Raw genomic sequence first — 19,799 nt, forward strand, 5'->3', positions numbered from 1 at the left:
TGAGCTACAGCTCATCCGATGAAGTGAGCTGTAGGCTCATGAAAGCTTATGCTCAAATAAATTTGTTCGTCTCTAAGGTGCCACAAGTCCTCCTTTTCTTTTTGCGGATACAGACTAACACAGCTGCTACTCTGGTAAACCAGTGGTAAGTGAGACTCTTTATGCAACACAAATGTATTTATTGTTTATTTTTAGTATATAAATGATACGTGCAAACATCAGACACTGTTGAGTGTTTTATATATTTTAAGATATTCCCAATAAGAATCTTTTTCCATAACTATTGCAGTTTAAATTCTTGTCTGTGCATTAATAAAGTGACAGAGATCCTTAATTTCACTTAGTTCAAGTTCCTTTAGTATATAAACCAGTATGATTAAATAGGATCCCAGCAAATTGAAAATAACAATTGCAAAACTTTGACATGGACATTCTCTCCCTGCAGTTAAGTAAGATGAGATGGGGCCAACCTGAGAATTCAGATCCGGACTTCACATATTCCTAACTTTGAGGGTATGTGGGTCAGCTCATTATGAAAATTAGGGGCCATTTGCAAAATTCAGGCCTAGATTCAGGTTTCACAGCTCGCTGAAATATAGAGGTGTTCAGATTCAGGACCATCTCCTGTTAAAATGTTATCACAAATCACACATTACAGAACCCAAAGCGAAACATAATACTTACTTCTACAATCAAGACGTTCTTGTGGGGGAAAAAAAAAGAAAAAAAAATCCATGAATATTTAGTTGGCGATTATGTTGATTCCATTAGCAGTTTTCTGTTAAATTACTTATATTATCAATGCAGTGACATATGCTAATGTCACCATTTACAGAATTTCACATTCTCAAAAGCTGAAAACTGTAGAAAAAGAATTTGTAATATTATTACATCCAATTCAAAGACATTATGCAACAATGCCAATTCTATTTAATTAACATTTCTGAAGTGCTGGCAAGAAGATTCTCATTGATAACTGTCTATTGACACATGCAGAATACTAACTGGTCTGTAGAATTCTTACGACTTTGAAAAACAGCATTATAAGTATGCAACAATAGATCAAAATATAAGAGCCTACACATTTTTGCGTGCTTTTAATGAAATATTCATCATTAAAATGATGACTTGCTACTCACAAACGGGGAAGAATTAGTAGGGGAAGCAAAAGTGGATGGGAACCTGGGAGGCAGTGACCATGAGATGGTCAAGTTCAGGATTCTGACACAGGGAAGAAAGGAGAGCAGCAGAATATGGACCCTGGATTTCAGAAAAGCAGACTTCGACAACCTCAGGAAACTGATGCGCAGGATCCCCTGGGAGAACAACATGAGGGGGAAAGGAGTCCAGGAGAGCTGGCTGTATTTTAAAGAATCCTTATTGAGGTTACAGGGACAAACCATCCCAATATGTAGAAAGAATAGTAAATATGGCAGGCGACCAGCTTGGCTTCACAGTGAAATCCTTGCTGATCTTAAACACAAAAAAAAAAACTTACAAGAAGTGGAAGATTGGACAAATGACCATGGAAGAGTATAAAAATATGGCTCGGGCATGCAGGAGTGAAATCAGGAAGGCGAAATCACACCTGGAGGTGCAGCTAGCAAGAGACGTTAAGAGTAACAAGAAGGGTTTCTTCAGGTATGTTAGCAACAAGAAGAAAGTCAAGGAAAGTGTGGGCCCCTTACTGAATGAGGGAGGCAACCTAGTGACAAGAGGATGTGGAAAAAGCTAATGTACTCAATGCTTTTTTTGCCTCTGTCTTCACAAACAAGGTCAGCTCCCAGACTGCTGCACTGGGCAGCACAGTATAGGGAGGAGGTGACCAGCCCTCTGTGGAGAAAGAAGTGGTTGGGGACTATTTCGAAAAGCTGGAGGAGCACAAGTCCATGGGAGCGCTGCATCCGAGAGTGCTAAAGGAGTTGATGGATGTGATTGCAGAGCCACTGGCCATTATCTTTGAAAACTCATGGCAATCAGGGGAGGTCCTGGACGACTGGAAAAAGGCTAATGTAGTGCCCATCTTTAAGCTGGCTAGATTGTTGGGCTCAACGGGTAGTGATCAATGGCTCCATGTCTAGTTGGCAGCTGGTGTCAAGTGGAGTGCCCCAAGGGTCGGTCCTCGGGCTGGTTTTGTTCAGTATCTTCATTAATGATCTGGAGGATGGTGTGGACCGCACCCTCAGCAAGTTTGCAGATGACACTTAACTAGGAGGAGAGGTAGATACGCTGGAGGGTAGGGATAGGATACAGACAGACCTGGACAAATTAGAGGATTGGGCCAAAAGAAATCTGATGAGGTTCAACAAGGACAAGTGCAGAGTCCTGCACTTAGGATGGAAGAACCCCATGCACCGCTACAGACTAGGGACCGAATCGCTAGGCAGCAGTTCTGTAGAAAAGGACCAAGAAGGCCAATGACACTTTGGGATGTATAAGTAGGGGCATTGCCAGCAGATCGAGGGACGTGATCGTTCCCCTCTATTCGACACTGGTGAGGCCTCATCTGGAGCACTGTGTCCCATTTTGGGCCCCACACTACAAGAAGGATGTGGAAAAATTGGAAAACATCCAGCGGAGGGCAACAAAAATGATTAGGGGACTGGAACACATGACTTATGAGGAGAGGCTGAAGGAACTGGGATTGTTTAGTCTGCAGAAGAGAAGAATGAGGGGGGATTTGATAGCTGCTTTCAACTACCTGAAAGGGGGTTCCAAAGAGGATGGATCTAGACTGTTCTCAGTGGTAGCAGATGACAGAACGAGGACCAATGGTCTCAAGTTGCAGTGTGGGAGGTTTAGGTTGGATATTAGGAAAAACTTTTTCACTGGGAGGGTGGTGAAACACTGGAATGCATTACCTAGGGAGGTGGTGGAATCTCCTTCCTTAGAAGTTTTTAAGGTCAGGCTTGACAAAGCCCTGGCTGGGATGATTTAATTGGGAATTGGTCCTGCTTTGAGCAAGGGGTTGGACTAGATGACCTCCTGAGGTCCCTTACAACCCTGATATTCTATGATTCTATGGAAATGGCATCACACTTTTCAAGGGCTTATGATTCCGGCATTAATATCTCCTCTATTTTGAAACTTTGCATGCATTTTCATTTAAAACACACACATGCCTTGACGACTGATTTGGTTATATGTCTAGCTTTATGGGAAAAAATGTGTTTTGACACTCAGAATATTTTAACCTATTTGGCATTCCACTAATTTGCCAGTTCATTTTTAAATATGAAATTTTGTAGATGATTAATCCATACACATTTTGGATATTAAAAAACACTTTAAAAGACCACTATTGCAAACATGGAATACCTGCATTATAAATGCAAAATTATGGAACTGTTGTGACAACAATAATGCTAATGCCTCATGATTTCACAACTAGATATTGCATATTGTCATGGTACCAGCTTCACAATAGGTAATGCACAGTATCCTGATTACTGACCACATACTGTAGCTGCTATGGGGTATACATGAAGAGGATACTAGTTTTAATCCAGCTACAGTATCAGATAGAGTGTGTGCTGATGTAAAATTGAGTACTGGAAAGCTGCTGAGCAATAATCTCTGCCAAAGCCAGAAAACACAGAACTGCCCTTGCAACAAGTCATAATACAAAGCAATTATACAGTGGTAGCCTTTGGAACGCCATTACCTTAAGTTAGACCATTAGAATAGTACTATATGAACATAGATAAGTCTTAAAAATAAAGCCATCTTGCAAAATTTAGTTAGAAAAATGATGCAGAGCAGCTTAAAAATGTGTTGTATACTTCTTTTGTTTCACACTAAAAGACATACCTTTCCAGTCAAGGTTGAGAGGTCATCCCCACCAATTACTTTTATCTCTCCAGTTGACTCATCGTTCTAGTTAAAAAGGGGAAAAAACAAAGTATTAGTGTGATTAGAAGTAATTAAAATAGGAACCAGGCTCCAGCAGCCGTGGAACATCCCCACCAGACGCCGGTTGGTAGTAGCCCAAGGAAAAGAGATACTGGTCCTACTGTGTTGCTGGGAGGACCTGGGTTGGGATGCAGTGGAGCAGGGTGGGCTTGGGTCACCCTGTCCCCAGCCCTGCACTGGGGGCTGGATAGGGTTACCAACATATTTCAAAAATAAGGAACTGTTTTTTTAGCACACCTGCCCCACTCCTACTCCCAATATTAATATCATCATCATCATTAATAATAATACTACTAAACAGTACCCACCTATATCTGACAGGGGTATTTCTCACTGCTTTTTGCAGCACTCAGCAACTCCAGATTTTGTTGTACAGAGAGGAAGAAATAAGGGACGTCCCTTCTTATATGCGACGGTTGGCAAGCCTAGGGCGCAATGAGCGAAGGCCTGAGCAACTGGTGGTTTATTTTCTCAGCCATCAGTCAGGGGGCCAGAGCTACAAACTGTGGATTTGCGCATCCCTCAACCAGGGAGCTGGAGCTACAGAGTATGGATTTGCTCAACGCTTACCCAGAAGAACTGAGCCACTGACTGTTCACTTGCTCAGCTGTAAGCCTGGATGCCCAACAGACTAGCCAGCCATGAGCACTGATTCCCTGAGGCTGTCAAAGGGGGGCAACCCGGCCCTGAGATGCAGCAATGTTACACTTTCATTGCAACAGTTATTAACATATTGTTGATAGTGATTTAAATGTAACACTGGGTATTACCATACTAATTAATTACAGAAACAACTGAACCTCAAACTACAAAAAGAACGTACGACCTAACACGAAAACTGGCAGGTGCTCAAGAATGACCTTTGAATTTAATTTTGGGCATCCAACTGACTTTGATCACCTTCAGTTTTCCAGCAGCCAAAATTAAGTATGTGTTACTTATTATTGTGCAGACTACAAAACAGACTTGCCATCATAACCCATCATTGGGGGGAGGAGGGAGAGGATGGAGAACGGAACTGAAATAGTAAACATGGACTTTCCTTTTTACTTTACCTTTTCTGTTTTTCACTAGCCTCAAAAGTTCTTACTTACAATTCATCCATCAAAAGAGTATTTGAAAGGTGTAAACCCAAAGGAGGAAAAGTAATTATTTAGGGACACACAATGGGTTATAAATTAGAAGTATTGGGATGAAGTTAAGAATTAAGATTATTTGAAAAACTCTCTGACACTAAGATCTGTTAGGCTCTGGAATATTCTCCACAAAGAAATGTTGAAAGTTCAATAGCTGGGGATGTATAAAATGTGACGGGATGATCTAATAGAATCATCCATCTCTAATTTTTAGGATACAGTCTCAAGCCAAGAAAGAACAGAAATAGTCTCACTTTTCAAATATTTTGATAGATTTACTTCATATATTTTAAGGGAAAACAGTAGTTATGCTACCTTGAAAAGCTACATATTTACTGAATAAGAAATCTAGAAATACCAGTCACTGTCTCAGAAACTCCATAACTGACCAGAGACAGAGTTGCCTGACGAGAACAGCCATTTTACTGAAATGGTCCAAAAACGATGCCCAAGATGATGTGGCTTAAGACAGAGGATATTCATCTTAGTATCTGAATGTTTGAGAAAGTGGATAAATTAAACCACAAAAACATATTTAAGTTTGTGAGAGCACTTGAAAGACTTCTATATTCAAAATGCTGAGGTGCATTTCCTGTGTTCACCCCGCGTTAGGCTATTAAGATGATAGTTTCTTCTTGTCAAGTTTTCTTTGACACATTTTTAGTATATTTTATACTTACAATTGTTTATCTTCTATTATAATTATCTTTTCATCTATTCCTATACTAAGGATTTTATACTCCTTCCAAAAAGAAAGATGAAAAATTTTCACTCTTTAGAAAAGGAAGGACGGGGGGAAGATATTATCAGTATTTGTTCCTTTAAAAAAAATGAAAGCATGTACATGTGTGACAATTATTACAAGATTTTTAAATGTCCAAAAGCAAGCTATCTTGCCCACTCATAAATTACACCAGTGCTCTGGCAACTAACGTAGATTTTGGAGTTCACCTTTAGAAAAGAATCTTAGGTGCACCTACAGAAATTCTTCCATTTCAAGATACAAATAGCTCTATTCTTTGCGGTTTCTCTCTTAGCCCCTCGCTCTTCCCTTTTTAAGTGTTAGGTCACAAGGAGACTGCTAAGCATCAACCGCTGATTGGAAACTTTCCCTCAGACTGGTATTCTCAGCACATGTACAAGATCAGGGTCTTGATGCAGAAAATACTATGTTGGGGTACACAGCAGCACACAGCCCATCAAACAGGAACATCATTCATCACATATTACGAGGAACTTCTGGCTTACCCCTGCTGAAACATGACAACCAGCAGAGCACACAAGTGTTTTAACAGTTTCTCAAAAGCTTTGTCTTTCAATCCAAATATTCCTACATTTTAGAATGCTAAGTACAAATGTGAACCAGCATATAAACCAGTATTCTTCACTATGTATGGACTGAATTTCTAAACAACCTAAGGATAAAAAAGCTAAAGCATTTGAAACACTGGCAGCATTGGTACCTAGTTTCAGACTATAAACCAGTTTCCAGTCTTCTCCAGTGTTGAGAACTTTGTTGTTTAATAATTAAACAATGAGTTTTCATTTCACATAAGGACACTATTTGTGACATTAGTAGCAGCAAGGGCCCAGTGATGGACAATGAAATCAGTTTCTACCTTGTTTCAATATTGATTTAACATTCAGTAGAGATTTACTCTTTAAGACTGCCCCCAGACTCCATTCTGGCCACTGCCAAATGATAGCAGTATTTTATATGATGGAGGCCACTAGCTAATGGCTCAGAAATAACTTTAAATAACTTAATTTTAAACAATTTAAAGTATATGTGCTGTAAAATACTTACCATGAACTGTTTTTCAGAACAATGCACTAAGCAGGCTGCATTCAGTTTTAAAGCCATTTTAACCTCCAAGATGAAACCCTGACAGTTTTCCTAAAACATTGACTGGTAGTAACGGTAACACCCCTCCCGCTTTTCCTCCCTCCCGCCAAAACATCTAGCGTTTTTGGCTCTTCTTCGCCCCTATACAACTTTTTTTTCACAGTCTGTTAGGAAGGAAGAGTTCTTATTTCTTAAATGCTGCCTTTCCATCCCATGATGGCATGCCAGCTCATTCTGGAAGCATTCATTTGTAAAAACTGTGAAAGCAGAATTTGCAAGTGAAGTTTAATTGCAATCACATTATGTGCTTCCTGTTCCAACATTCAGTAGCTGTATACTTCTAAACACTGAAACAGTCAATGAGACATATAAGAAAGTGATCTCAAAATTCCAGAATAGTTATACAAGGTTCAGCTGTCTTGCCTAGCTAATCATGGCACTTCTGATTCCTTTTTTCCAGATTGTAAAATATGTATAATGAGGAAGGCTGTGTGGTCTAATAATTGTATCCAAGAACTTGGTGTCAAGAGACCGGGGTTCAACTAGCAACTCTGCACTAGTTTGTTATGTGACCATGGGCAAGTTACAGAGCTCATAGGCCTCAGTTTCCCCATCATCAAAATATGGATAGTATTTATTCATTTTGTGTGTTTGAAATCACTGGAAAAAAGCACTCTAAGTCCTGAGTAGTAGCAGTATTAATAACAAAAAGTCTAGTCAGCCAGTTCCATGGATGTCTGTGTTAGGACAATCTTCTCCAGTCCATAGTGTTTTAATCTAAAGAGCCTAGCCCTGGATATTAATCACCATCTTACTGTGCTACAGAAGTAAAATGTTTGTAAATTTTGTATTAGCCCTGTACATCAGTGACCAGACTTCTGCACTTATACAGAGCGGGACATCATTTTTTGTATGGTTGCCTGATAACCCCCACCCCATCCCACAAAGAGTCAACACCCCATGAAAGCATTCTGTTTAGAAAGCTTCCCATCCAGGATATACTCTGTACTTCTCTTTCCTTATTCTTTATTACTAAGAAAATCTGCATAAAAATAGGATCTTCATTTATTTAAAATTCCTCTTGATGCTTTTCCCCTCTTAATGTCAAAGGACTGATATAGCAGAATTCCCTAAAATTCTGGAGCGGAATAAGCAGAAGGAACAGAGATACTAAAGAAATTGATGTAAATATGCCCAATAAACTAGGAAAGCGAAATAAAGAAAACACACTATGTAAACCCAACCATCTTTCAACAGATTGTTTTTGCAGAAGCTTTCCAAGTGGTGTCACTGACTCTCGCTTTTTCAACTGCAATCTTGTTTTTTAAACAAACCACAGAAATTTACTGAAACTGTCCCTTGGACTAAGTGTAAAATACAGAGGGTTTGTTGCTGGTTTTTGCTCAGAAGAGCTGAAAATCATTATTTTTTTCTTCTTTTATATGTCCTTCTGTAACTGCATTAGTTCAAGGAAATTAAATTATTATAGGCTGAGCGTGTGTGTACACTCCTGTTGGTGGTAGTGGTGGGAGAGCCAAAATCTTTCCATGGGCACTGGGAGAAAAGCATATAAAAGCAGCTTGTACACTACTTCATTCATTAAGGGGCAGGGTGACAAGGAGGCATATCCCCCACTTTCCCCAGCCATGCCTCTCCTTTGCTTCACTGGCTGTAGCAGTCCACCACACCTCATGTTCAGAGAGGGCATATATCCTGGCTAATGTTCTGGCAGCCCCCTGCATGTGCGCACAAGGTGGTGGAGGGGAGCAGTCGGGGGCGGGGGGGGGGGGGCGGCGGGAGAAAACACCTTGTGCTCTCTTACCCAACTGTATAACCTCATGGGGCAAATCCAGAATCAAGCACTTAGATCTGACTTTTTAAAAAATGAGATGTTAACGGATAATGCCACATCAGTGTGCAAGTTCATAAAGTCCTTCCACAGCCAAAACTCCTAATGTTGCAGTTTAATCTCTGGCTTCATGGTCTAATCAAATGAATGAGAAAGTTATGTTTTCAATTTAATAATCTCCATGGGTTTTTTTCTTCTCATTTACTGGAATGGGCTCTCATCCATGATAAATAGTTTGGACTACTAATTGGAATGCAAAGTTCGTTGGACACAGAGCTAACAGAAAAACCTCTTGAAATAATTTATTTTTAAAATGATTTTCAGAGTCTCATCATTTTATGATTTTATTTCTACACCAATTGCAGTCTTGTGGAGTCAATCCAAAAAGCACTTTTTTGATTTATTTTGAAGAAACAAAACCAGCCTTTTGCTAAGTCAGAAAACACCTAGCATTTATGGATGTAGATGCCTTCATTAGACCTATGTAGTTTAGTCTTATGCTTTCTAAGATTTAAACATAACCTTGTGCAGCGCTGCAGTCTCCGTTTTCTAAAAAACTTAAACGCTTAAATGTCAGTACAAAAACAGTCTTAAAAAAAAAAAATAAAAATCAGCTACAGGGTAGAATGCCCTTTCCCAGCAACTGATGGCAAATTAAGTCTTATAACCCTAACATTTTTCCAAAGCTAAAAATGCTACTAGTTTTAGTCCTATTGGTTGATTCAGGTAAATAAAAGATGGGCAGGTGATGGTGTGGCTCTCAGTATATTCAGTGCAAATCAATGGATATCAGATGTAAATATTTTTGAAAAAAGAAAAGGAGTACTTGTGGCACCTTAGAGACGAACAAATTTATCTGAGCATAAGCTTTCGTGAGCTACAGCTCACTTCATCAGATGCATTCATGTAGCTCACAAAAGCTTATGCTCAAATAAATTGGTTCGTCTCTAAGGTGCCACAAGTCCTCCTGTTCTTTTTGCAGATACAGACTAACACGGCTGCTCCTCTGAAACCTTTCATTATACAAGGCACTAAATATTTTTGAAGTTTTCAAATATTCCCTATCCAGTTAGTAGGGTCCTAGCCATATACAACTTTCCGTAAACGATGCCATAACTTGAGGGAAGATTATGTTATAACCACGGCTCTGGATTTTGGATAGCAGCGGGGCTGGGGGGGAAGGAAGTTGGATAGCTGGGAGTTACATAAGGAGTCACTTAGCTCTGGAAGGAGATTTTCATGAGTTGGCGTGTTGGAGACAAGGGGGTTGTACATAATGGAACATTTTTAGCAAGATGTGTGAACAAGTAGCCACATGACCTTATTTTTTAACTCTTCTCACCTTCCTTCCTATTTCCCCGCTGTCACCATGTTGCAATATGTTTAAAGAGACTGAATCTGTAGCTTTAAACACACACACGATACCTAGCACATTTAGGCAATAATAATAATAATAAATTTAAAACTACTTTTGTTTAATAAAAGCCGCGACTAACACAGCTACCCCTCTGATATTTGTTTAATAACTTCAAGTTAATCAATTTTATACAAAGTCATGTTGTGTCAGCAGATATACTTACACAATAGCTCTTCAGCCTGATGAAGTCCACAGTCATAGGGATAGATTTGTCACTATTTCTATTCAGTGCTTTGATATAATCCAGTAAGTCAGCAAAAAATTTATAGCCACCCTTCAGTACACAGAGGGCTACAATATGATGTTCCCCCATGCTCTTCATAATGTCTCGTGCCAATCTTTCTGTCCTGTAGAAAGAAAAAAGTTACTTACTACTCTTCTGTTTTGTTTTTTAACTACAGCAGCAGAAGCATTTGGTATTGGCGCCAACAGTGGGGAAAATTGGAAAACATCTTCCTTGCTCCATGTAATACTTGCATACCACTTCACAGCCAATTTTACTGTTTACTGGTCAGCAAGGCTTTTCTCACTTTTCAAGGTTAATGTAACAATAACACTGCCAAACTTCCTCAGTTTCATAGGTTACTATAGCCAAAGCAAATCTTAATCAATTACTGGATAGCTGCCAGAGATGTGAAGCACACATTGGGGGTTTTTTGTTTGTTTTGTTTTTTAAGTAAGATAGGTTTGGTTTCTCCGACACAGAGCAGTATAAACTTATTTCCTAATATACCCAGCAGATCCAGCAAGTCCTTGACAAATCAGGAAAGATCAAGACATTACTCAGATTTTAAACTAGTCCTTTATAGCCAGGTTAAAACACTAGAGAGAAAGATTTTACATTAACTCCAAAATGAAAGACAATACAAAGAAACCAGATCACACAAATGATGCCTTCTTTGAAAAATTACTGCTAAAAGTAATGTAATCTTCATTCATAATTTGTCTTCTAATTTGTTTTGGAAAGTGCTCTGTATATTTGCAGCACACCATCCAGCAACACACTTCCTAGGAAAAGACTATAAATTCAGCACTTCCTTTAATAAAATATTACTCAAACGACATGTATTTTATCCGGCTTTTATTTCATATTGGAAGCCCATCAGTAATGTTAATGTTAATGCTGGGGACAGATATTAAAAAAACCCGGTCACATCACTGAGAATTCAAAACCACAATGCATACTACAGGTGCATCCCTGCCTTCACTTCAGTCTTTTAAATCAGAAAGATCTTTTCAGAACTACAACTACTTATTTAAAGATGCCTTTTCTGGTAGTCACTCCGTTGAATCTGTACTCATTGAAACAAAATGCTTCATGATTATACTACACCCTTCTCTGATCGGATGCAAGATACAAACTTCATGAGCTCACCATAGATTTTCAGGAAGTACAGAAATGAAGAACTAGTATTTTGCATTTCATAGCAAGGAAGAGAATGGAGAATGTTAAGTTTGCCAACAATACTAATTTGCAAGAAGATCTGAGACAACAAATGTCTTCAATAACTTATGTTCATGTGGTTAGATTAATTTTCTGATGAAATTCAGGAGGCTACAACACTTCCAATTTTCAGTCTAAACTAACGTGATAAACATAATGTGCCTTTTACTTAATTCTTTAGATGGCAAAGGGCCCTAGAACTATTCTGAAGGAGGTCATGTACCACTGTATATTGTATAGGATCTCTTGATAGCTATGCTGTCGTTTTGAAACAGAGTACAACAGCAAATGTGCCAATTCCTAGGGTTTGCCATAAGAAAGTAATTTAATTATTTCTTAGTGCTTGCACGTCTCTCTAGAAAGGGGCATGTGGGTCCCAATTAAAGGTCTTCCATGTGGTCCTGCACTTACACCATCTCCACCACTAGAAATCAAGAGAGCTACAATTCTCTTAACAGCATGCTGACTGTTACGAATAGAAACATTTTAAAAACTATGATTTTCACGTAATCAGTTGCTGCAGTGTATTGTTTGAAGTCAAACTAACCTGTCCATAATAAGTCCATGAGGAATATAGACTTTTTCCAAATCATCTACATAATGTTTAGGTATGCAGAACAAGTCCAGGTCATAACCTTTTTCATGATCACCAATCTAAAAAAGAAATACAGAAGATGAGATTGGGTACAATGCAAAAATCCTTGCAGAGAGAAACATGATCTGGAACCATTCAGGCACTACACTGATCTGGATCATTTTATCCTTCCCTCACTACAAAGATACCAATCATATTGAACACAATGCAATGTATAGGTTAGTAGTTATCATCTACGGTGCATGAGAGTCTCCTCAAATATTGCATGAGCAGTTACTTAATAAATCAAACATCAAACATGGGGAGACATTTATTTAAAATTCTAGCAATGTTCCTCTGGATCAGAGAACAGGAAATTAAACTATACCCTGAGTTGGGTCTCAATTCCCTGCAAACCCAAAATCGTATCTTTTTGGAAAAAAATTCTTCATTTCTAACAAGTTCAGTATTTCAACAATATAAGCAACAGATCAAGTACACTTTATAACACGGGCAGCTTCCAAATCCGTACACTACCATATCTACACTATGAAATTAGGTCTAATTTATAGAAGTCGGTTTTATAGAAAGCGTTTTTATACAGTCGATTGTGTGTGTCCCCACACAAATGCTTTAAGTGCATTTAGTCAGCATTTAGTCGGCGGAGTGCATCCACAGTACCGAAGCAGCCGTCAACTTCCAGAGCGTTGCACTGTGGGTAGTTATCCCACAGTTCCCGCAGTCTCCGCTGCCCATTTGCATTCTGGGTAGAAATCCCAATGCCTGATGGGGCAAAAACATTGTCGCGGATGGTTCTGGGTACATATCGTCAGGCACCCCCTTCCCTCCCTCCCTCCGTGAAAGCAATGGCAGACAATCGTCTCGCGCCTTTTTCCCTGGGTTACCCGTGCAGAGGCTATACCATGGCAAGCATGGAGCCCGCTCAGCTCACCATCACCGTATGTCTCCGGGTGCTGGCAGACGTGGTACTGCATTGCTACACAGCAGCAGCTCATTGCCTTTTGGCAGCAGACAGTGCAGTATGACTGGTAGCCACCATTGCCATACTGTAGGGTGCTCCTTTAGCCAGCCTCGGTGAGGTTGGTCGGGGCGCCTGAGCAAACATGGGAGTGACTCAGCCAGGTCATTTCCCTTTTAAGTTTCGTCTCACGGTGATTCAGTCCTGCCAGCAATCCTACTGCACTGTCTTCTGCCAAGCACCCAGGAGATGATGATGGCCAGCAGTCATACTGCACCGTCTGCTGCCAGCAAGATGTACAAAGATAGATGAAGTGGATCAAAACAAGAAATAGACCAGATTTGTTTTGTATTCATTTTCTCCTCCTTTCCTCTATGAAATCAACGGCCTGCTAAACCCAGGGTTTTGAGTTCTTCCTTGAGGGGGCCATTCTGTTTCTCCTCAATGCAAAGCCACCCCCTTTGTTGATTTTAATTCCCTGTAAACCAACCCTGTAAGCCATGTTGTCATTTGCCCCTCCCTCCGTCAGAGCAACGGCAGACAATCGTTTCGCGCCTTTTTTCAGCGCAGACGCCATAGCACTGGGAACATGGAGCCCGCTCAGATCACCACGGCAATTATGAGCACTATTAACACTGTGCGCGTTATCCAGCAGGATATGCAGAACCATAACCTGCAAGAAAAGCAAAACCAGGCGAGGCGGAGGCGACTGCAGCGCAGTGACGAGAGTGATGAGGACATGGACATAGACGTCTCACAAAGTACGGGCCCCTGCAATGTGCACATCATGGTGTCAGTTGGGCAGGTTCATGGCGTGGAACACCAATTCTGGGCCCGGGAAACATGCACAGAGTGGTGGGACTCCATAGTGTTGCGGGTCTGGGACAATTCCCAGTGGCTGCGAAACTTTCGCATGCGTAAGGGCACTTTCATGGAACTTTGTGACTTGCTTTCCCCTGCCCTGAAGCGCAAGAATACCAAGAGGAGAGCAGCCCTCACAGTTGAGAAGTGAGTGGCGATAGCCCTGTGGAAGCTTGCAACGCCAGACAGCTACTGGTCAGTCGGGAATCAGTTTGGAGTGGGCAAATCGACTGTGGGGGCTGCTGTGATGCAAGTAGCCAATGCTATCACTGAGCTGCTGCTATCAAGGGTAGTGACTCTAGGAAATGTGCAGGTCATAGTGGATGGCTTTGCTGCAATGGGATTCCCTAACTGTGGTGGGGCCACAGACGGAACCCATATCCCTACCTTGGCACCAGAGCACCAAGACAGCGAGTACATAAACCACAAGGGGTACTTTCAATGGTGCTGCAAGCACTGGTGGATCACAAGGGACGTTTCACCAACATCAGCGTGGGATGGCCGGGAAAGGTACATGACGCTCGCATCTTCAGGAACTCTGGTCTGTTTCAACAGCTGCAGCAAGGGACTTACTTTCCAGACCAGAAAATAACCGTTGGGGATGTTGAAATGCCTATAGTTATCCTTGGGGACCCAGCCTACTCCGTAATGCCATGGCTCATGAAGCCTTACACAGGCACCCTGGACATTTGTCAGGAGCTGTTCAACTACAGGCTGAGCAAGTGCAGAATGGTGGTAGAATGTGCATTTGGGCATTTAAAAGCGCTGGCGCAGTTTACTGACTCGGTTAGACCTCAGCGAAACCAATATTCCCACTGTTATTACTGCTTGCTGTGCGCTCCACAATATCTGTGAGAGTAAGGGGGAGACGCTTATGGTGGGGTGGGAGGTTGTGGCAAATCGCCAGGCCGCTCATTACGTGCAGCCAGACACCAGGGTGGTTAGAAGAGCACAGGAGGGCATAGTGCGCACCAGAGAAGCTTTGAAAACCAGTTTCAGGAATGGGCAGGCTATGATGTGAAAGTTCTGTTTGTTTCTCCTTGATGAAAACCCCGCTCCCAGGTTTCACTCTACTTTCCTGTAAGCTAACCACCCTCCCCTACCCCCTTCAATCACCACTTGCAGAGGCAATAAAGTCATTGTTGCTTCACGTTCATGCATTCTTTATTTATTCATCACACAAATAGGGGGATAATTGCCAAGGTAGCCCAGGAGGGGTGGTGGAGGAGGGAAGCACTGGGTGGGGTGGTGGAGGTGGGCAGGAGAAGGCCACACAGCACTTTAAAACTCATTGAATGCCAGCCTTCTGTTGCTTGGCAATCCTCTGGGGTGGAGTGGCTGGGTGGCCGGAGGCCCCCGCACCGCGTTCTTGGGCGTCTGGCTGAGGAGGCTTTGGAACTTGGAGAAAAGGGCGGTTGGTTACACAGGGGCTGTAGTGGCGGTCTGTGCTTCAGCTGCCTTTCCTGCAGCTCCACCATACACTGGAGCATATGAGTTTGATACTCCAGCAGCCTCAGCATTGACTCCTGCCTTCTTTCAGCAAGCTGACGCCACCTACCATCTTCAGCCTGCCACCTCTCGTTGCGGTCATATTGTGTTTTCCTGCACACTGAGATTGTCTGCCTCTATGTATTTTGCTGTGCTCTGTCAGTGTGGGAGGACAGCAAGAGGTCAGAGAACATTTCATCACGAGTGCGGTTTTCTTTGCATTCTAATCTTCGCTAGCCTCTGGGAAGGAGAAACATATGCAGCTGGTGGAGGGGAAAAAAGGGAGAGTGGTAGTTAAAAAGACACATTTTCTAGAACAGTGGGTACACTCTTTCACGGTAAACCTTGCTGTTAACATTACATAGCACATGTGCTTTCATTACAAGGTCGCATTTTGCCTCTTATTGAGGGTATGTTGGTTTGGTGTGAGACATCACTCACGCAGGGCCGGGCAGCAAAATTCAGCTTGCAGGCAGCCATGGTAAACCGCAGTCTTTTGGCTTCTTTAACCTTCATAACGTGGAAATGGCTTCAAACAGCAGCATCCTCATTTCCCATACGAAGTGGCCATTGGGTTGGCCATTAAAAATGGGTTGGCAATTTAAAAGGAGGGGCTGCAGTTTCCGGGTTCATGTGCAGCAGAAACCCAACTAGCCCCCCACCCCCACACACCCCAATTCTCTGAGATGATGGATTCACCCCTCCTCCCACCACGTGACTAACAGCAGGGAAGATTTCTTTTCAGCCACAGGCAAATAACCCAGCAGGAACGGGCACCTCTGAATGTCCACTTACTAAAACCACCCTATTTCAACCAGGTGACCATGAATGATATCATTCTCCTGAGGGTAACAAGAGAGATAAAGAACAGATGTTGTTTGAATGCCAGCAAACACCGGGATCATATGTAGCAAAGCTTTGTTCTGCAATGATTTCAAACTATTTGCTACTGACCTTGCGTGGTAAAGTATCCTACCATGGAGGACGGAATAAGGCTGCCCTCCTCAAGAAACCTTTTGCAAAGGCTTTGGGAGTACATCGAGGAGAGCTTTATGGAGATGTCCCTGAAGGATTTCCGCTCCATCCCCAGTCACGTTAACAGACTTTTCCAGTAGCTGTACTGGCCGCGAATGCCAGGGCAAATTAATCATTAAACACGCTTGCTTTTAAATCATGTATAATATTTACAAAGGTACACTCACCAGAGGTCCCTTCTCCGCCTTCAGGGTCCGGGAGCCCGCCTTGAGTGGGTTCGGGGGTTACGGGGTCCAGGTCCAGAGTGATAAACAGATCCTGGCTGTTGGGGAAACCGGTTTCTCCACTTCCTTGCTGTGAGCTATCATCTTCCTCGCCCCCAAAACCCGCTTCCGTGGTGCGTCCCACTCCTTGGACGGAGTCAAAGCACAGCGTTGGGGTAGTGGTAGCTGCACCCCCTAGAATGGCATGCAGCTCATCATAGAAGCGGCATGGCGGGGGCTCTGAACCGGAGCGGCCGTTTGCCTCTCTGGTTTTTTGGTAGGCTTAATTTTGGTAGCCTTAATTTTTACACGGCACTGCTGCGGGTCCCTGTTATAGCCTCTGTCCTTCATGCCATTGGAGATTTTTTCAAATATTTTGGCATTTCATCTTTTTGAACAGAGTTCTGCCAGCACGGATTCATCTCCCCATACAGCGATCAGATCCCGTACCTCCTGTTCGGTCCATGCTGGAGCTCTTCGGCAATTCTGGGACTGCATGGTCTCCTGTGGTGATGAGCTCTGCATGGTGACCTATGCAGGTGAGCTCACCACGCTGGCCAAACAGGAAATGAGATTCAAAAGTTTGCGGGCCTTGTTCTGTATACCTGGCCAGTGCATCTGAGTTGTCCAGATAGTGATGTCCAGAGCGGTCACAACTGAGCACTCTGGGATAGCTCCCGGAGGCCAATACCGTCGAATTGCGTCTAAAGTACCCCAAATTCGACCCGGCAAGGCCGATTTCAGGGCTAATCCCCTCGTTGGGGGCGGAGTAAAGAAATCGATTTTAAGAGCCCTTTAAGTAAAAAAAACGGGCTTCGTCATGTGGACGGGTGCAGGGTGAAATCGAGATAACACTGCTAAATTCGACCTAAACTCGTAGTGTAGACCAGAAGTCACACCAAATCCAGGACCCAACTTCTAATATATGCAAAACAGGTTTTACAAATATGACTAGTTATGCTTACATAGAGAAAAAGTTTGGCAAGTTTCTAAGGTTCTGCAGGTGCTCAGTGTTTCTCAGGATCAGATCCTAAAGCCCCAATTTAACAAACTGTTTTTCACAGGCACACTGTTGTATAGTATTGATTAGGATTTGGGATTAGTATATGTATATCATTAGACCAGACATTACATTTAGGTTCAGGATATATCCTTATGACAGCATCAAGATCTGGGCTTTCACAAGTCTCACCCATATGCGTCTTGAAGTTAATACAGTTAATAAAAGTTGAAGGTACAGTTTATTATCTCCTCATTTTTGTTTTCACAATTTAACAAATTTATATGTAAAGCACAGGTAGGAGCCTACTGAAGAAATAGAATCCTATTGCTGGTAATTCACCAGTGTATTCATTTGCAGGAGCCATCTTCACTACTGTTATTCCTATGGAATACCCAATATCTTTTCAATGCCAGATGAAGCTGCAAGTTTTTGCTGCGCTACCCTAAAGGATCATTTCACACAGGAATTAGTACAGCTTATAAAAAAGTAGAATTTGTATGACAAACCTGTACACCAGACTCAACATTTAGTTACTGGATTACAGATCTCTGGAAACATTAGTGAGCCTGTCAATTAGTGAGATAACTCTCTTCAAAAACAGGTTTCAGAGTAACAGCTGTGTTAGTCTGTATTCACAAAAAGAAAAGGAGTACTTGTGGCACCTTAGAGTCTCTAAGGTGCCACAAGTACTCCTTTTCTCTTTAAAAAGCTACGGACTTTTCCTAGGGTTCAACCCTTAAATTTTATTTAACAGCTTATTTGACAATCCCTTTCTTTTGTATTTAGAGAAAGAATGGGTCGTTCCTACAAATTTAGCATACAGATTCTTACTGAGATAGCAAATTATGTACAGCTGGGTGGAGAGGAGTGGTCACAACCCCTACGGCTAAGCAGAATTTTAAAGCATGGAACAAAACACAAGCTGCAAAGTACTGTAGTCATTCATGGACACCAGCGGTTGTCTTTTTTTTAAGAATCTGTAATATCCAGAGCAGAAATACATTCCAAATGGACAAGATACTCCTAGAGTCCCTTCAAAATAAAATAATTAATTTCTGACTATATTATATCATTATAAGTAACACACAACCCTCCAGCATATTATACCAATATATGTTAGTTTCCATATTACAAACAGGGAGGGACACCCGAAATTATTTCATTGTATAATCTGGGAAGGAAAGAAGAGCCTGACTATGCTCAGGAGGTTACTCTTGTTTTTGGTTTTTTAAGGTCTTTAGCAAAACACCTGTCTGTAATGGAAAACAGGCCATTCCTCATGTCGGTGTAGGTTACCTCCACCTCCGGGGTCCCTTTTGCTCTACTGGCCACAGAGCCTCCCCGACCTCCAGGGTCCCCCCAATCTCTAGGGTCCCCTCACCCAGACACTCTCCATCTCTGGGGTCCCTCCCCCCCCACTGGCCCGAGAACGTGCCCCCCCCCATCTCCGGGGCCCCTTTCCGGCCCCAGACACTCTCCATCTCTGGGGTCCCTTTCTCCCCACCGGCCCCAGAGCCCCCCCATCTCTAGGATCGTTCCCCCTCCCAGACCCTCCCGCCGATCTCCGGGGCACCTCCCCCCCCCGGGACACTCCATCTCCGGGGCCCCTTTCCCGCCCCAGCTCCGGGGAGGCCCTGGGCAGGCGCGCGGCAGGGTGGACCTGCCGGACTCACCACGACGCAGGGGCTGGAGGTCGCCATGGAGCTCGGCTCTGCCGCGCCAGCTGCGGGAGGCCGGGGGCGGGCGCGGGCCGCGTCGCTCGAGGGAGGAGCCCCGGCGCCGCTTCCCGCTTCCTGCCTCCGCCGGCCGGCGGGCCACAGGCGGGAACCGCGCGCCGCCGCGCCGGGTAACTCGCCCCCCCCCCCCGGGTCACCCCACCCCACCCCACCCCACCCCCACGCCGGGTAACTCGCCCCCCCCCGGGTCACCCCACCCCCACGCCGGGTAACTCGCCCCCCCCGGGTCACCCCACCCCCACGCCGGGTAACGCGGCCCCCCCACACACACTGGGGTCACCCCACCCCCACGCCGGGTATCGGACCCCCCCTGGGG

The 19,799-nt window shown here is 43.1% G+C and overlaps 1 protein-coding gene and 1 long non-coding RNA gene across 2 annotated transcripts in view; both read right to left on the reverse strand.

Moving 5' to 3' along the window:
• The window catches only part of HPRT1 (hypoxanthine phosphoribosyltransferase 1), a 30,049-nt gene extending 10,485 nt beyond the window's left edge, over window positions 1-19,564 (reverse strand). The window contains exons 1-5 of the mRNA XM_077827179.1: window positions 19,421-19,564; window positions 12,152-12,258; window positions 10,324-10,507; window positions 3,811-3,876; window positions 685-702 (exon numbers count right to left, since the gene is read on the reverse strand). Of these exons, the coding sequence (XP_077683305.1) occupies window positions 685-702; window positions 3,811-3,876; window positions 10,324-10,507; window positions 12,152-12,258; window positions 19,421-19,447 (402 nt within the window). The 5' untranslated portion in view covers window positions 19,448-19,564. The remainder of the gene's footprint in view (window positions 1-684; window positions 703-3,810; window positions 3,877-10,323; window positions 10,508-12,151; window positions 12,259-19,420) is intronic.
• On the reverse strand, window positions 15,155-18,394 carry LOC144270057 (uncharacterized). The gene is made up of 2 exons (XR_013347097.1): window positions 16,709-18,394; window positions 15,155-15,769 (listed from the first exon to the last, which is right to left on the reverse strand). It is a non-coding gene; the product is annotated as an uncharacterized LOC144270057 (long non-coding RNA).
• Window positions 19,565-19,799: the final 235 nt, after the last annotated feature.

This window comes from Eretmochelys imbricata, chromosome 9, assembly GCF_965152235.1.
Source record: "Eretmochelys imbricata isolate rEreImb1 chromosome 9, rEreImb1.hap1, whole genome shotgun sequence".
Taxonomy (NCBI): Eukaryota; Metazoa; Chordata; order Testudines; family Cheloniidae; genus Eretmochelys; species Eretmochelys imbricata.